This window comes from Dasypus novemcinctus, chromosome 23 (assembly GCF_030445035.2).
Source record: "Dasypus novemcinctus isolate mDasNov1 chromosome 23, mDasNov1.1.hap2, whole genome shotgun sequence".
Taxonomy (NCBI): domain Eukaryota; kingdom Metazoa; phylum Chordata; class Mammalia; order Cingulata; family Dasypodidae; genus Dasypus; species Dasypus novemcinctus.
This window is the reverse complement of record NC_080695.1, coordinates 17001097-17017726: the sequence shown is the minus strand read 5'-3', so window position 1 is coordinate 17017726 and position 16630 is coordinate 17001097. Positions and strand designations below refer to the sequence as shown.

The following is a 16630-nucleotide window of genomic DNA, read 5'->3' as shown; positions in this document are numbered from 1 at the left end:
CGGCCAGCAATCGGGACCGTGATGTCGCAGGGCCCTAAGACCTGGCGCGAGAGGCCCTGGGACCAGGGGCGTCTCCTGAACCCCACGGCGGCTCGCTTCCTTCACCATGCTCTGTGCTCTCCAGTAGGCAGAGAAGAAGGTATACGCATGTAGCACTGCCTCGTAAAAAGTGGACCCCTCAATTAAAATTTATGGTGTGGAAAACTTGAGATTTGGGGAAAAACTTTTTTTGCATTAGTCATTTTAATGTAAAGATACGTTTACAGATCTTTGTGACTCTGTGGTTTCCCGGCTTCAGCCTCTTCGCTTAGCCATAAATGTCCCCGAGTCCTTACCGGTTTTCTGTTGGGCTTGCTTTAAATACATGTTACCTAATTCTAATCGGGTGAGTTAATCTCATTCTGTTTCTAGGAGCTTGCTCTGTTCAGGAAAGTGATATATATGAACACCCAGTTGTACGGGGGGGTGGGAATCAAGTGGTTGTTCTTGGACAGTTGTCTGCATTACTTCTAGATGCTCCAGAGCAGGGATTCTTCATCGTCTCTGGGTCAGAGACCCATCTGAGAACCTGAAGAAAGCTACAGACCCTCACGCTATAAAACGCACATATATACAACATTCTGCGGTGAATTTCAGGGGACTGATCCATGAACATCCCAAGAGCCCAGGCTAAGCGCTCAGAGGATGTCTGGGTCTTGCCTAAAGGTCATCTGCTGCCCACTTTAGGGCTAATCTGACTTTCCACGAAGAGACCCCAGCAGGCGAGGCAGTCATTCTCCCCGAGTGGCCAAGGTCAACTGGGGCGACCACGGAGAGGGCCCTGCTCCCCCAGTCCAGGGCCACACTGCTACGAGCCTTTCTGCAAGCTCCTGCTCCAGGGGAGGAGGCCATCTGTCCTCTCAGAACCACCGATGCATGCTTCACGGCATTTGAAGATGAAGTTCCACAGGCCACTGGTGCTCTCCTCTGGCTGCACAGGGCAGCAGCAACGGAACTAAAACTTCCGCTGGGATGGAGAAGTGGATGGTCATGCCGAAGAGGAGACGTCCGGGTTCACAACCTTGCCACTGACAATCCTGCAACTCGCAGTGTTTTAAAAAGAGCATTTTCCTCAGCTGACTTCTCTGTGAAATGACATTTCTTACAGGGCATGGGTAGCAACAACCTATCAGCCTTGCCTCCTTGGGCCTGCGACAAGATCATAAAGTGGGGGATCAGCCAAGCCCAGCGTTTCAATACTGGATCAGTACGATGGACTCGGCTGTTGTTTTAATCGACAGCTAAGTTTTCATGAATTGGCTTCATTACACATATTCCCAGTTGATATTATTTTTTTCCCTTGTTCTGTGCTGTGCAATGCTGGGCACGGGCTGTGGGGCAGAGGATAGCCTAGACCCAGGCTACCGGATTCCTGGGCAAACTTTACTGGAGCTCACTTTACTGCTGCTCCCTTCCCCCCCCCCATTCTTTGGGACAAAACAGAAGACACGTAAGATCCCCTCCTGAAGACAGTGGACGAATTCCAACCACTCTTTGGGGCGGCCACGCTCCTGGAATAGACGTTTGCGCCTGGGAAATCAGAAGGTCCCGGGTAGCTGGGAGGTGGCCGTTTCCCTTCTCTGGATGACTAAAGCGGGAGAGCCACGTGGCCAGCGTGACGCGGCGGGAGCACAATGGTTTAAACCACGATACTGCCTGATATTCTTCCAGCCACAGCCACCGACTACCAGTGACCCGGGGCCCGTGGATGGTGCCAGCTGTCATCGCAGCCAGAGCTCGCAGCACGCTGGGCCAGTGGCCTGGGCCCGAAACGCAACAGGCAGGGGCTGGTCTCCAAGGGCTGCCTCCTCCCAGCGAAGGGCCTGGGGAGCGCAGAGGGCGTCAACCACGGGAAGCTCCAGCCCTGTGCTGCGCCCCACGCACAGCCCCGGGTGCAGCTGGGATGACCCCGGATTTACTGAGGAGGCTCCGAGAGCACCAGCAGCTTGCCCAGGTCATGGTATCGGTAAGCATAAGGGTTAGTGTTTGAACCCCATCTGCCTTCTTCTTCCGCTAAGCCTTCCTGCAGGTGCCGCATGCTGCTGGGCTGGCACTGATCCTGTCGAGCTCTGATGCCCACCGAGAACCTGGAGCTCTCAGGGGCAGGTCCCAGGAAGGACAGTCCGAACGGACCGCCCGAATCAGCTCAGCCCACCTCCGTGTCTTCCGAGTGGTTCCAAAGGGGGCCCAGGGGCGGGTGGGGGCCAGGATTAGCTGGGAGCTCCAGCTCGGTGTTCACCGCTTTGGGAAGCCCGTGTTCCTGGGGGAGCTTCTGAGAGTTTCGCCCCCGCGGCTGGCCCCGCCTGAGGATCCCCCTTCACCTGCCCAGGAGGTGATGTGCCTCCCCCGGCCCGGCGGGGTGGGAGGAGGACCTACCGAGGTTGTTGTCGGTCAGCACCTCCTTGACCCGCTTGGTTATGCCGTAGGTGTCCAGCTCTGGAGACATGGCCACGAGCTCTTGGATGCTGAGCGCCGAGTGTCCGGAGAGGGGCAGGGGTGGTGTGGGCTGGGCGTCTGGAGCCGGAGGCTCGCTCGGTTCCGGCGGTTTCCCATCCTTGCTGGTGTCGATGGAGGGGCACGGCTGCTGGACCAGTTCCGTCAGGCTCTTCACGGACTCGCTGGAGCTCATGGGCGACTCGGGCGCGGGGCTGCAGCTGGCAGAGGTCTTCGGAGTGCTTTCTGCAATTGAAGCACGTGAAAAATCGTGGGTTAAATGGGTACCGTTCACCGTGTGCATCTACTTAGCGAGTGAACACGAACTGAATGGCCAAGAGGTCCATGGGGTGGGAGCCCGTGGACGTAAATGCAGGGGTTTGTGGCTGAGGGTAACCTCCGTTTTCCTCTATTAAAAAAAGAAGATAATAGCAACAGTAGAAAAGCGAGGGACTTATCTACAAGGTTTCTAAAGGCTTAAAGTAAGAGTATTCTGTTAAAAGGTCTTTCACATTCACCATGTTACCAATGTCATGATTTCTTCTAATGAAACTCCACAACTGTATCATTCCAAAGTGCCCGGGCTACCTTGTGACTGCACGATTATTTTGTACGTTTGCCAGAGCAGAGGGAAGGGGACGTGATGTGTGACCCTTGAAAAGGAAACTGGGGAAACGGATGCGGCTCAAGCAGCTGGGCTCCTGTCTACCATATAGGAGGTCCGGGGTTCGATGCCCAGGGCCTCCTGGTGAGGGCAAGCTGGCCCATGCGGGAATGCCACCTTGCGCGGGACTGCCGACGGACGCGGAGAGCAGGCGCAGCAAGGGGACGCAACAAGAGACACAGAGGAGACAAAATAAAAAGATGTAGCAGAACAGGGAGCTGAGGCGGAGCAAGAGAGTGATGCCCACCCCCTCCACTCCAGAAGGTCCCAGGATTGGTTTCCGGAGCCACTTAATGAGAATACAAGCGGACACAGAAGAACACACAGTGAATGCACACAGAGAGCGGACAACGGGGGAGGGAGGATAAATAAATAAATCTTAAAGAAAGGAAAGGGAAGCTGAAGTCTGCTTGAGAGCCCAGTGCCGAGACCTCCCTTTGCCTCCTGGGGAGGAAATTCTGGCCCTTAGGTGCCTGGAGTGACTCCCCACGGTCCCTTGGCACCCTGCGCCGCTCCCCTGCCCTTCCGCCTGAGTGCCACGGCGAGCCCAGAACTGGCCAGGGCTGCCGGCTTCCGAGAACCGAGCCCTCGGTTGGCCCAAGGAAGGACCAGGCTGGCGAGGACGGCGGGATCACCACGCCGTCTCCTAAGAAGGGGCTCTGCTGCGCTGGTGTGGGCGCAGGGACCTGGGGGAGATGTCGCCAGGGCTCCCCCGAAGAGGGCTCACCGCAGGGTGTTGCTGTCAGCACCCAGAAAGGCCAACGAAACAGGTTTGAGTTCGTTTGGGGGTGTCTGGAATGAGACTGGCATTTCCTGATTTCTAAGGAGAGAGGCTGCATCTTGGAGGAAGACGCACAGTGCCTGAGGGCTGAGGTCCTGGGCCTGCTGGGACCCTGGTTGTTGGCTCAGGGACCCCCCCATGCAGGGGCCGCGGGGCCGGCCCCCAGCTTCAGGGAGGGGTCGGAGGGCGGGGTCAGGGCCGCCTCTTGCTCGCTTCTCCCTCAGGCCTGAGCAGGTCCCACGGCAAACAGCACATGGCACCGGCTGCCCGGCCAGGAAGAAAATACAGCATCAAGCCCGAGTGTAATTCCAAATCACCGCAAAACTGCAGAGCCCTGTGCTGGACATACCGTACCCAGGATAATGACCTATTCTGAACATGCAAGGATGAAAAACACCTTCCAAATGCATGGAGTAGTCTGCGTAAATATCCAGGAAAAGTAAGACCCCCAGGTAGACCAGTGTGAGCTAACGGATAGCCCTGTTTATTGTCCTGGACCGGTACTAAGTTCTACGATCACATAAAGCTGTGTCCTCAACCTGCAAAATCAGTTTCTTTCTTTCTTTTTTTTTTTAAATTGGTTTGTGAAACATGTAAAAGAGACAGATGTAAAAGGCAGAAAGGGTCTATATAAATCTTTAAGGCAGTATGAATCCTACAAATCAGATTTCTTCTCTCTGCTCACCTCTGGGTCACCCTACAACGGGATCTAAAGCCAGCAAATGTTATTTTTGTCTCAGAAGCAGCAGAGGAATTGTACTGTAAACGTGCCCCGATTCACCCATGCGCGGGACCATTTGGCAGATCATCCATCTTGCTCACTGTGGACTGTCAATGGTGGCATGAATTCCCCACATGATAAACAGATTTCTTCTCAGGTTTGTGTCCTTTAACCCACGGCAAGGTCAAAACCACGGCTGCCCGGCTAATAACCAGCACGGCGCTGGCGGCCTCGGGCCTCCCTGTTAGTCTGGGTGCCGGCGTGGGCAGCTCTTGCCCAGCTACCCCAGCAGCTGTACGTTTCTTTCTTTCAGGCAGTCTTGGCAAGCCAGTTGCTTATTTTTCTTCTTTTTTGCTGTGAAGAACCCCTGAGAGAGCTAAGCAGAGGTGTCGCCCCACAGAGCCGGCGTCCCCCCGTGTTGCCGACACACTCAAGATAGGTGCGTGGCACCTGCACCTCCACCCCGAGCTTGCGGGATACGCGGGTGACGGCTGGAGGCGCGGGTGCCCCTCCTGGCAGGCTGCCTGCTCACCGACGGGTGCTCGCACACCGCCGGGGTCTCGGGGCACGGAGCCAGGAGCCTGTTTCTGGAGGGGCACAGGCAGATGCACCAGCAAATGACCTCCTCAGAGAGACCCCAAACCCACACCCCAGAGTGTCACTTGGGAAAGAACAGTCACTCTTTAGAAGGCTATTTACTACCGCACCGCAGGCGGGACGAGCACGACAAAACCAAACCCGTCCACAGGCACCCGTCGCCGCCCTGGGAGGGGCCAGGCCCTCGCCTCGCTGTCTCACCAGAACAAAGAAGCGTGGTCAACAGAGAAGAAGAGGGGTTAATTTTTTCCCGACTGCCCAAATTAGCAAACAGAACCTTCATATGAAAACAGTGATTTCTGAAAGCACAGGGCTTTACCCTACTCTACGTAATGAGGAAAAAAAAAAAAAACAGGCCCCACCGGGGCTTAGCACTGGGCGCCCTCCCCACAGGCCGCGCCGGCCCGGCTGATTCCCCGCTTCTCGGAGCCCCGCTCCTCACCTGCAGAGGGCAGGTCCCTCACCTGCGGAGGGCAGGTCCCTCACCTGCGGAGGGTGGATGGGGCTGTTGTGCAGAAGGCGCCGGCCACGTGCCTGGCGCTGAGTAAACACAATCCGAATGTGATGTCTAAGAACTAGAGCAGCTATTACACTGCAGGGAAGCGTATTTGTTTATGTAAAGGTCTCCTGGAGTCCACGTGCCTCTCCTCGTGACGGGCTGCCATTTCTTGCACAGGGCCTGGCTATGACTGAGCAGCCAGCGATGGACCTACAAGTCCACAGGAGATGTACGATGCCATTTAGATGACATTCTGAAAAAGGCAAGACGACAGGGACAGAAAACAGAGCGGGGGCCCGGGGACAAGAGCTGACTACAAAGGGACAAGAGGTGTGTGTGGGGGTGTCTTCGTTGTCACAACTCACAGGACGGTTCCATGCGCGAAGAATGGGATTTTACTGCGTGCAAATTATACGTTAGTGAAAATCCTTAGGAAAAAAGTGCTGCCTGAAAGAAGGAAGGAGGTGTGTCGTTCCCTTCATTCTCGCGCTCGTCCGGTCCATCTGTTGAGCCAGGCCATTGAGAATCTGGCAGGGGACAAATCCAGGCCGACCCTGTCCTCCTGGTGCTCATTAAACAGGAAGAACCTACAGGGCGATGAGTGAAGAGAGAGGGTGGGGACACGGGAGCTCCACGCTGGGGGGGGGGCACTCACTCCTGGAAACGTGGCATTGCAGGTGAACCTCAGGGATGATCCGGAAAGAACCGGCTAAGTCGGGAGGTGTGTGAGGGGTGAGCAGGGCGCAGCCTGTGCCCAAGTAGGACGCCCCAAGCCTGAAGGTGACGAGGACCTGGGGTGAGGCACGGGGGCTTCGTGCAGCAGCAATGTGGGGCCAAGGAGCCTCCCATTCGAGTAGACGGGTCTCCCCCTGCCTCTCCTGGGGACTGGGTGGGCCGAGAGGGCTGGCGGAAGCCTCGTCTGAACAGCGCAAGCCCGGGACCAGGCTCCACCCCGGGAGAAGAGTCCCGCCACCGTGGCCTGTGCGCACGGCATCCTCTAAGCGACGAACAGCGTGAGAACGTAAGAACTGGAGCCACGTGTATCGACAGCCAAGCCGTAATAACGAGCCAGAAAAGCAAGGTACAGAGCAAAACAGAGTGTAACGTTTGTATAAAGTCTGAAAGCTCACAAACCAGTGCTATAGATTATGGGTAGCGACTTGGATAAGTAGTGAGGGTATAAAGTCATGTACAGGAACAGTAAATAGCAAATTCAGGATAGACAGTTTACTTCAAGAAGGGATGAGGTTAGGAGGGGCTGTCAACTCTTATTTTTCATGTTTTATTTCTTTAAAAAAACATAGGGGGGAGTGGAGGTGGCTCAAGCGGTTGAGGGCCTGCTTCCCACATGGGAGGTCCCGGGTTCGGTCCCTGGTGCCTCCTAAAAATGAACAACAAGCAAAGGAAGGAGCCAATTCAGGGGAGCTGATGTGGCTTAGTGGTTGAGTGCCAGCTTCCCACATGTGAGATTCTGGGTTCAATCACCAGCCCCAGAACCTCAAAAAAAAAAAAAAAAAAAAAGCATATATATATATTTATATATATATAAATAAACATATGTGCATGTATATACATATAGGATTACATTACAATAAAAATTAAAGTTAGATAAAGCTAATAGGCACATGTCATTCACTACATTCTGTAACTTTGTTTAAAATATCATAGACCTAAAATTTAAAAAGTAAGGAAGCAAACAAGTCCCTGTGGTTTCAGTAGAGAAAATGAACTTGCAGAGGTGTGAGGAGGCTGTCACAGCATCCAGGTGAGAACTGAGGGTGGCCGGGAAGAGGGCGAGGAGGCGGGGCTGGGGAGAAACACGCAGATTCCAGAGCAGGCTATGAGGCAGCTCGGACAGGACTGAGGGAGGGTGGGTGAGGGAGGAAATAAGGAACAAGGGTGTTTCCCACACTAGGGCCTGGGAGCCTGGGCCTGTGGGTGCCCTTTACTTAGAGAGGCCCACTGCAGGAGGAGGAAGAGGATATTAAGAAACCGTACTTTATCATCATAGTAAGAGCAGTTATGGTTAATATGTAGAGTGACATTTATTATATATTTGCTGTATGTATATTTGCCCCATGCTAGGGTTTACATGAATCGAAGAATTCAATCCCACAACAATCCCATGGTGGGCACATTCATTTCCCTCATTTTAGAGAGATAAAGTTACCTCTACTAATAATCTTCATTTCGACACTCTTCTCCAAGTCTCTCACCTTGTCATGTCCTTTCAGGTTGTAGCATTCCTTTTAGTATCTCTTGTAAATCCGTTTCTCTCTCTCCCTCCTTGTTTGTGCTTGCTGTCTGCTCTCTGAGTCTGTAAGTTATGTGCTTTCTGTGTCTGCTTGTCGGCACAGCGACAAGCAGGGAACCAAACCCAGGACCTTCCACGTGGGAGAGAGGTGCTCAATTGCTTGAGCCACCTCTTCTCCCTGCTTATTCCATCTCTCACTGTGTTTCCTATGTCTCCTCGTTGTGTCATCTTTTGGCATCAGCTCACTGCACCAGCCCATCGCACCAGCTTGCTGTCTTCCTCGTCTTCTTTAGGAGGCACGGGGAACTGAATCCAGGACCTCCCATGTGGTAGGCGGGAGCTCAATTGCCCGAGCCACATTTGCTTCCCTGTCTGAAGACTTTAAACTCACTTTCATTTTGAAGGACGGTTTTGTCGGATAAAGGATTCTTGGCTGGCAGTTTTTCTCTTTCAGCACCTTAACTACATTGTACCACTTTCCTCCCTCCTCCGTGCTTCTGATGAGGGATCAGCACTTAGTCTTATTGAGCTTCCCTCATGTGTGATGCATTGCTTTTCTCCTGCAGCTTACAGAATCCTCTTTGTCTATCTCTGGTATTTGTCATCTGAAGAGTGGGTGTCTTGGAGTAGGTCTATTTGGATTTATTCTGTTTGGGGTGTGTTGTCCTTCTTGGATATTGATATTTCTATTATTTCTGCTCTCTTTTCTATTCTGTTCTCCATCTGGCATAGGTAACGCATGTGTTAGTGCGTTTCATGTTGTCACTCAATTCCCTGAAACACTGTTGCATTTTTTCCACTCTTTTCTCTTTCTGTTCTCCTGTCTTTCCAAGTTCAGATGCTTGGTCCTCCAATTCACTAATTCTGTCCTCCACCAACTCAAATCTGTTATATGCCTCTAATGTATTTTCACTCTCATTGATGGTGTCTTTCATTCCCCAAAGGGGTTACTTTTCTTTGCAGGCTTTGAAATTGTTCTTTATGCTCACCCAGTGTCTTCTTAATATCCTCGATCCATTTAGTCATATTTTCCTTAAACCCCATGAATTGATTTAGGAGATTTGTGTAACTATCGTTCATTGTCTTAAATCCTGTGTTTCGTCAGGATTTTGGGCTTGTTCCTTTGGCCAGGCCATCTATTCCTGTTTCTTAGTATGGCTTGCCATTTTTTGCTGATGTCTAGCCATCTGAGTATGTTCGTGAATTTACTCCAATGGACAATTTTGGTCTCTTGCCTAGCAGTTTTGTTTCAAGGTCTTTGAGTTTTGGTTCAACTTATTTTAAGTCTTTAAAACTGTCCAGTTTAATTTACCAAAACAGGGCTAGGGACTCACTAATAGGGCACAGATCCGATCCAGGGGTCCAATCCGAGGGACTCCAAAAAGCATTTATTTCTTCCTGCAGTTTCCCAGCCAGCCAGCAGATGACATTTGTTGGCAAATCTTTCTACTGAGGTGACTCTTTTCAACTTCCACGTGCCCATAATTCTGGTCTGGCCAGAGCCGAGACTCAAAGTGGGTTCTGCTGGCCAAATTCATGGGAGAGAAACCAGTCTCGGCCCTCCACTGCACCCTCCCTTTTCCCGGGGAGGAAGCTGTGTTCCGCTCAGCAGGCTGCGCTGAGCCACGGGTTTATCCAGGCTGTTTGCCCTGAGGGGGGATGGGTGCCGTTCCCGGTGGTGGAGGTTGGTAACCCGTGGTTTTCGTTTTGTCCTCTCTGTCCCTTGCCCTCCTGGAGGGTGCACAGCACTCTCCTGGTCCGCAGATCCCCAAAGCAGCCCCCTTGCCCAGCGTTTTGCCCTTTCTCTGTTGTTTTTGTGAGCGCGTTGAGCCCTGCCTACCTACCCTGACACCATCTTCCCGGAAGTAACCACCGTGCCCAGAGTCACAGAGCCTGGAATTACTCCGATGCGCCATATTCCAAGCTGCCTGCCTGCACGGGGCGTGAGGGGTGCCCTCACCAAGCTGCGGCCCATGGCCACCCCTGGCTGATTCAGGCTTCTCTGCACAAAAGCTCAGGGATGTCATGAGGAGCCACAAAAAGCCCTGCTAGGAACAGGGAAGGAAGTGACATGAATGAGGGGTGGGCACGCCAAGGCTGTTGACACATGGCTTCATTCGATTCTCTCAGCAGCCCCACAGCAGAAATACAGACCACGCGCCCCCCGAGGAGGAAGCAGGGGCGCAGACAGGCAATGGGACTGGGTCATCTCCCATGGACGGAGCGAGGGTCTGCACCAGATCGGGAGAGGGAAGTCACCATGTTCCTACCCATTCTGACACCTGCCAAAGACCAGGAGAGTTCTGAACCATGACGGCCTGCCTGCCATTCCCTTCCCTCCCTCCCTCCCTTTAAAAGCACCAACTCAGAGTCGTGAACTCTGCTAGGCATGGGGGATAGAGGAGGAATTAGAAAAAAGACCTCGTTTTCAAGGAGTCTGCAGCCCGTGGGCCTGCGACAATTGAAAACCAGTCACTTGCATGTTCTAAAAGCCCAGCTACGTGGCAACAGTAAGGTGTGACATTTCAAAAGTGATCCATGTGGATTAATTTTTTGCAAGGCTTCAAATCTTGCATAAGAGTAGCTTCGTTAGTAACCAACAGAAAGCAGAGGCAGTGACTCAGAGCCCTCTGAAATACACAAGGCATTGAGGAACTATAAAAGGATTATGAAAAATATTATATTCTGAAACAGCAGGCAAACAACAGCTGCCTTAAGTTTTCTATAGAAGCCAATTGAAAATGCACACCCGCCATAATTTTCGGAGACAAATCTCTCTGCAGTTTATCCGAGCCACTGTTTAAATTTCCATACCCAGCCTTCTATCTGCAGCAATAATAACCCAAATTCCATTTAGTGTTCATTTGAGCAGTCAGGATAAAGTCATTTCTTATTATCTCCCCACTGTGTAAAAAACAGCTTGAAGGTAGGAAGTCAGCAAGCGTTTTCACCAAAAAGTAATTATTGTAAGTGACATTTTTACTGCTGGCCTGCCATAAGGCGAACTGTGCATTCGGAAGGACAAGTTGCTGAAACACAATGACAGGGTGCTCTGTGACATTCTGACAAGAACCCAAACATTATTTAACTGGCGGCTGGTCTGATGCACCACTCTTCATTATGTCCATAGGTTAGGCTCCGTGTCCACGCCAAGCCGGGAAATTCCAAGTGACTACAAAGGCAGACAAGTATGGAGAGACGGGAGAGAGGAGGGAGACGGAAGGGGGAGTAGAGGCACGGAGTGCCCTCGTCACCGCCTGGCACATGCAGAGGAGAGGTGAGCGCAGATGGAGGCAGGCGCGGGGTGGGGGACAGGGCGGTGGGTCAAAGTGCCTGCTGCTGCGTCCTCGGGCCAGCGGGAGGCCCCGGCATCCTGGGGGGCTCTGCCCAGTGTTCGGGCAACTATCGGGCTGGAACTCTCCCCGGCCAAGTTCACACGCGAAGGCCCCGGCACTGAGCCCCTGATGCAACGCGGGGAGCGGCTTGCACGTGTGCAGTTTGTCCGGGCAAGGGCCAATGGATGCTTCAGAAACAAGGAGCTTCCCCACAGCCAAGGTGAAAGGCTACACGAATGTGCCTCCTCTATTTTCATTATAAGTTGGCAAGGCCAGTGTCACGCAGGGACTGAGACCCTCTTACGCGAGAGTTCTGAACACTGAACATTTCCTCTGGGGCAGCAGCTTTAACGGCTCGTTGGTCCCTGAAGTTGGCCTTTGAATCTCCCGGCAGATACACTCCCTGGCAGGCTCCTGCCACACGGCTACAGTCAGGACTCTCCACTGGACATGGCTAACACAGGAGCACGGAGCTTCTTGGAGTATCTTGACTGGTTAGCAGCAGCTTGAAACGGAATGTGCGGATACTTTAACAGATGTCGCAGGGACATCCCGCAACTTTCTGCACTCCCTGTTACTCTGCACTGTGCATTTCTCTAGTGAGGAAGAAACAAAAATAACCTAACAACCTCCCAAGGCATATCAGAGAAGCACCCAAAGTGACCAAACCACAGAACAGTCTTCTTTCCAACAAGGCCAAGTGCCCACCCCTGACTGCAAGACAGCAGGTAAGGGAGGGCCCAGGGCTGACCTTCACTCTGGAAAGGTCCATTCCCAAGCGAGAGGTGGCGCCGAGTACGAAAGGACACCCGCCCCCTGCCAGGCGGGCCCCGGCCTCCTGGCTGGTCCCCGGGTTGGCAACCACTCTCCAGCCCTCAGCTCACCTTGGCGTGGCCTTAAAGCACGGAAAACTGCGGCAAACTAAAGAATCACTTCTCGTCAACAGCAGAAAGGAGTGACCTGGGAACGGCTGCAGCGGGGGTGGAGAGGCAGTGTGGGGCGGGGGAAGGCCCGGGATGAGCCCAAGGCGGGTCAGAGCCTCGCTGGGACCCAGGGAGGAAGCCGGCGCCTCTGCTGGCTTCGGCTTTCCCCTCTATGAAAGGTCAGCGCTGTGTGCTCCCCGCTCGTGTGCGCGCGCCCACCCCTGCGGGACTGACGGAAAGGCCGGAGCCCTGAGGTTACGGCTCCTGGCACAGGCGTGGACGCTGGGGTGTCCGCGTGTGCGCGTGCGCAGACAACCCATTTCTTTAAAAGTCTGCCTGCGGAACTCACGGAGATGCAGAAGCCAAAACACTTGACTCATTAGCAAGGAAAACTAGTGTGATAACAGCACTGTCGCTGTTTACACCTCACCTCCCTGAATTTGACTTCGAAGCCACTGAAGAGGGGCCTGGGCCTCTCGCTCCATGACGGAGGCTTCTCAGTGCCGGGGGGGTAGGGGCAGTGCTAGGGATGGGGGTCCAGTGGGGGGCTTGGGGGGCAAGGCAGACCCTGCGCTCACAGAATCCACAGTCGAGGGTGAAGAGAGTCGTGGTCAGGCCCGGCACCATGACCCACACCCCAAGAGGAGGGCAGGACGGGCACGGCCAGGGCAGAGCTCGGCTGAAGCTGCGGTGGGCATGGAGGAGACAAGCCCCCGTGCCGGGCCTGGAGGGGAGGGGGCAGTGAGGAACAGCAGGGAAGTTGGCAGGGTTGGGGCACTGGCCCGAGTGGAGGGTGAGACGTGCCGGGGGGGGGGGCACCCGCTAAGAAGGTGGGACTTGAGCCCTTAGGAGGGGCTGCTGCGGAGCAGGGGCCCAGGCGGCTCTGCAAGCTGCAAAGCTGGTCCTGGCCTCAGAGGCGCGGCCTGGCAGGTGAGCGGGCTGGCGGGAGGGGGGCCTGCCAGCCGGGGAGAGGTGACGGGGTGGGGGCAGCAGAACAGAAAGAAGAAGAAGCGGGGACCTCAGGATGTAGAAACAACATGCCAGGGGGTGGTGGAGGCTGGGGGGCGAGGAGCGTGCACTCGAGGATGGAGGTCGAGGCCCAGAGCACTGGCCGGGGAGAAAACGTGGATTTCAGGGTTGGGTGAGCTGCACGGACGGATGGGGTAGATCTGGGGTAGATCTGGGCAGCAGGTCAAGACCCGCTCCTGGCAGGAGGGCACGGGCATGCAGAACGGGGCGCAGGAAGCTCTGTAGCTACCGCTGTGGGGAATTCTCTCCAGCGGCGGGCAGGCCTCAGCTCCTCCAGAGACCACCAGGAGCAAGCCGGCCCTTCCCCGAACTGGGAAAGCACACCGGGCAGGAGGGTGGTGGAGCGCCTGCGCTGACCGCAAAGCGCTCGGGGACGCTCAGGGTCAGGTCGCCTGCAGCTCCAGCTGGGGTCGGAGCCGGGCCAGAGCCCACCCTTCAGGCAGGCCCAGCAGAGGACGCCGAGACGTCGGCTCTCCCTCCGCGACCGTTATTTTTCTTGTGCATCTTTTGTAAACTCTTAAGGAAATATGCCCGTCAAAGGAGGGTGGAGATAGTAAAAACTAAGAGCCTCCTCAAATTATAATTCAATCTTTACGGTGAACTCGAGATCTGGCACGGTTGCTGAAGCGACCCTCGGTGACACAGCTGGGGTGGCTTCAGCAGCTCAGGACACCCCCTGCCCTGAGGCTTTTGATGAACCCACCCTGATTCAGAAATAATGCTCTGGAATTACCTCCAATAACCTTATTACCAAAGCAGCTGTGTGTAGGAACACTTATCAATGCGTTCCTGTGCATTAAGAGAAAATGTATGTCATACAAACAGTCTAAATATGTATTACCGAGATGGGAAAAAACAAACCCTCTAGTTAAATTGCTTTGCTGTAATCAAAGATTAATCACAAGTGGGGGCGCGCGTGTGCGTGTGCGTCCTCCTTTTCCCCCAGGCTCACGTCTGTCGCCGCTGGCCATCCTCCCTGGCAGGTGCCTCAGGCTGCTGTTCCGATAGTGGAGTAATGTCCCCAGGTGCCTAAGAGTCCCAGGAGCCAGGAGGCGGTTTTAAATAATTTTCTTTCTGAGCCTGCTAGACCTGCCTCTCAGAAACTCTCCTATTTCTGGACACGCGGTGGAGAGCAGGCTTCCTGGTGCCCATCTGTGCAGAGGTCACTGCGTCTGCCCCAGGAGCCGCCTCCCCCCTTGGTGACGTGAGCCAGCCTGGCGGGCGGGCACTGTTTGGGCTCTGACGGCATGTGCCTTAGGGGATCCAGGCTGACCACAGCCACTCGGGCACGCCAGGGCGGCGGGCTGCTTTCCATCTTTAAAACCACGTGCAGGTGAGTGAACTGATCTGGCTCCATCCGGGCCCCCTGAGCAGGACCGGGTGACATTTTCACTCTTTGCCATGGTCTTGGGAAAGCAATTAAGGTACATTATTTTACACATCCTCCTAATCTCTCCATACTGCTTTACTTAATTTGTGATGAAATTGTTGAGAAAGGGTACTTAATGTAGGACAGTCAGTAAAAGTAATTTATCATCTTCCCGCTTCGGTGCGCACGTTATCAGCCAACTCCTTTTCTGCATTCATCATGCAATCAGCCTATTATTTGCATATTAATCAGGCAGTGGACCATGAAAGAATTGCATCCCAGCCAAATGCTGCACTATCTCGGGAGAAACACTCAGTAATTATCATACATCAGTGTTATGATGTGGTAATTGATTATAACATCTTCCTGCTGCCCCGGGGAGTCCCACTGCTAACCCAGCCCCAGGCACTCGGAATGGACAGTTTTTTCCTCCTGAAATCAGAGTCACCACTGCTCTTCTCTTATCGTGCTTTATCGGTGGTGTATTGATCCTCTTTTCCAATTTCATGAGGAATTTAAATCCTGTGCACCAAAACTGACCTTCACTTGAGAACGAGAAGGACTTAACTGGGAAAGGAAACGTCCCTTTGAACTCGGCGGGTCCTTGCCTTCCCCTCCGCCTTCTGGCTTCGGAGGTGCCGCTTCAGCTTATGTAAAAATTTCCTCATCAAACGAAGTGCTGCGACTTCAGTACCTCCTCACTGCAAAGTTAGTACAAAGGTAGTTTGGCTGCTTTATTTAGGTGCCAAATGACAGGCTAATTTTGGCCCTCTTGTAAAGGACAAATCCAACATCTGCCAATTCAGGCTCGGGCTATATTTAGGAATTCGGTTCCAAAGGGATGAACAAAACATGAAATCAAGATGGGGCTGGTGACGGGAGCTTCAGGCTCTCCCCGCTTCTACCCAGCACATGGCCAGAGGGGACGCCCCCAACCCCTCCGGGGGGTCTTCGTGGGGCCCCGGGACCAGTGCCAGGGGACCAGGAGGCATAGCAGGATGGTTCCCGGCCCTGGCAGCGAGGAGGGCACGGCAGCCGAAGGGCGCCTGCTCTTCCTGAAAGGAAAGGGTCGCGGCCACTGCACCTATTTTCCTTACATTCAGACTGGAAAGGGTTTCAAAGAAGCACGGCTCCCCTACCACACACCTGATGGATCACACCGACGCACCCGCCATGGTCAGTGACCGATGCCCCGGGGGGTCATTTTCCACCTGTTTTTGCCTTGTCTTATTGGACCAGATCCATTTATAACTTGAACCCAGTTTTGTTCCTTGTCTTGGGAGCGTGGACGTTCCGGGAGAAGCTACATGGCCAGGGCTGCCTGAGGCCTGCCTGGAGGGGCTGTCTGCCTGGGACGGGGGGGCCCTGCCCAGCACCTCCACGGCGCGAAGGCCAGTGCCGGGGCCCCGCGAGTTTCTCCTACCTCCTCCTCCTGACGTGGGGTAAATCACTGCTCAGCGCTGAGCCTTGGTTTTCTGGGTCCATAGCGGGAGAAGGATTTCCACCTCTTGGTTATTTTAAGGACTAAAGAGATAAATGTTGACAGTTCACAGGCACCGGGCACGGCACACATGCGGTGCAAATACGTGCTTCCTCCTTTTATATCTCTCACCTCTTCTTGAAATTACCTGGGGATTTTCAGGCATTTAAGCATCCTTCCTTCCCTAGAACTAAACCTTGAAAACTGAAGTCCTCGTTTGCTCTTATGACCTACTACTGCTGCTTGTACTGAATGCCCAATGTACTGGAAAGTCTGTTTTCCAAAGAGAGCCTGAACGGGGGAGAAGCGGTGTGGCCAGAGGCCGTGTGACAGAGGCCTGCCCAGCTCTTCTCCAGAATGGGGTTTACCAGCACGGACGTCCCCAAGGAAGATCCAGTCTTAGGCAAAGTGACCCACAGAACTGTGAGTTGGTGTGGGCACTCACCCTGGCCATTGGACATCCCTTTTTCAAGCCATGGTGGTCCAGTTCTGTCCTTGTGGGCCCC

At 53.9% G+C, this 16630-nt stretch overlaps 1 protein-coding gene across 7 annotated transcripts in view; it reads right to left on the bottom strand.

Annotated features, from left to right (window-relative positions):
- CUX1 (cut like homeobox 1) overlaps window positions 1-16630 on the bottom strand; it is a 336617-nt gene that overhangs the window by 13437 nt on the left and 306550 nt on the right. For all 7 annotated transcript variants that reach the window (XM_058285907.2, XM_058285909.2, XM_058285904.2 and 4 more), the window contains exon 21: window positions 2416-2718. In XM_058285907.2, the coding sequence (XP_058141890.1) occupies window positions 2416-2718 (303 nt within the window). The remainder of the gene's footprint in view (window positions 1-2415; window positions 2719-16630) is intronic.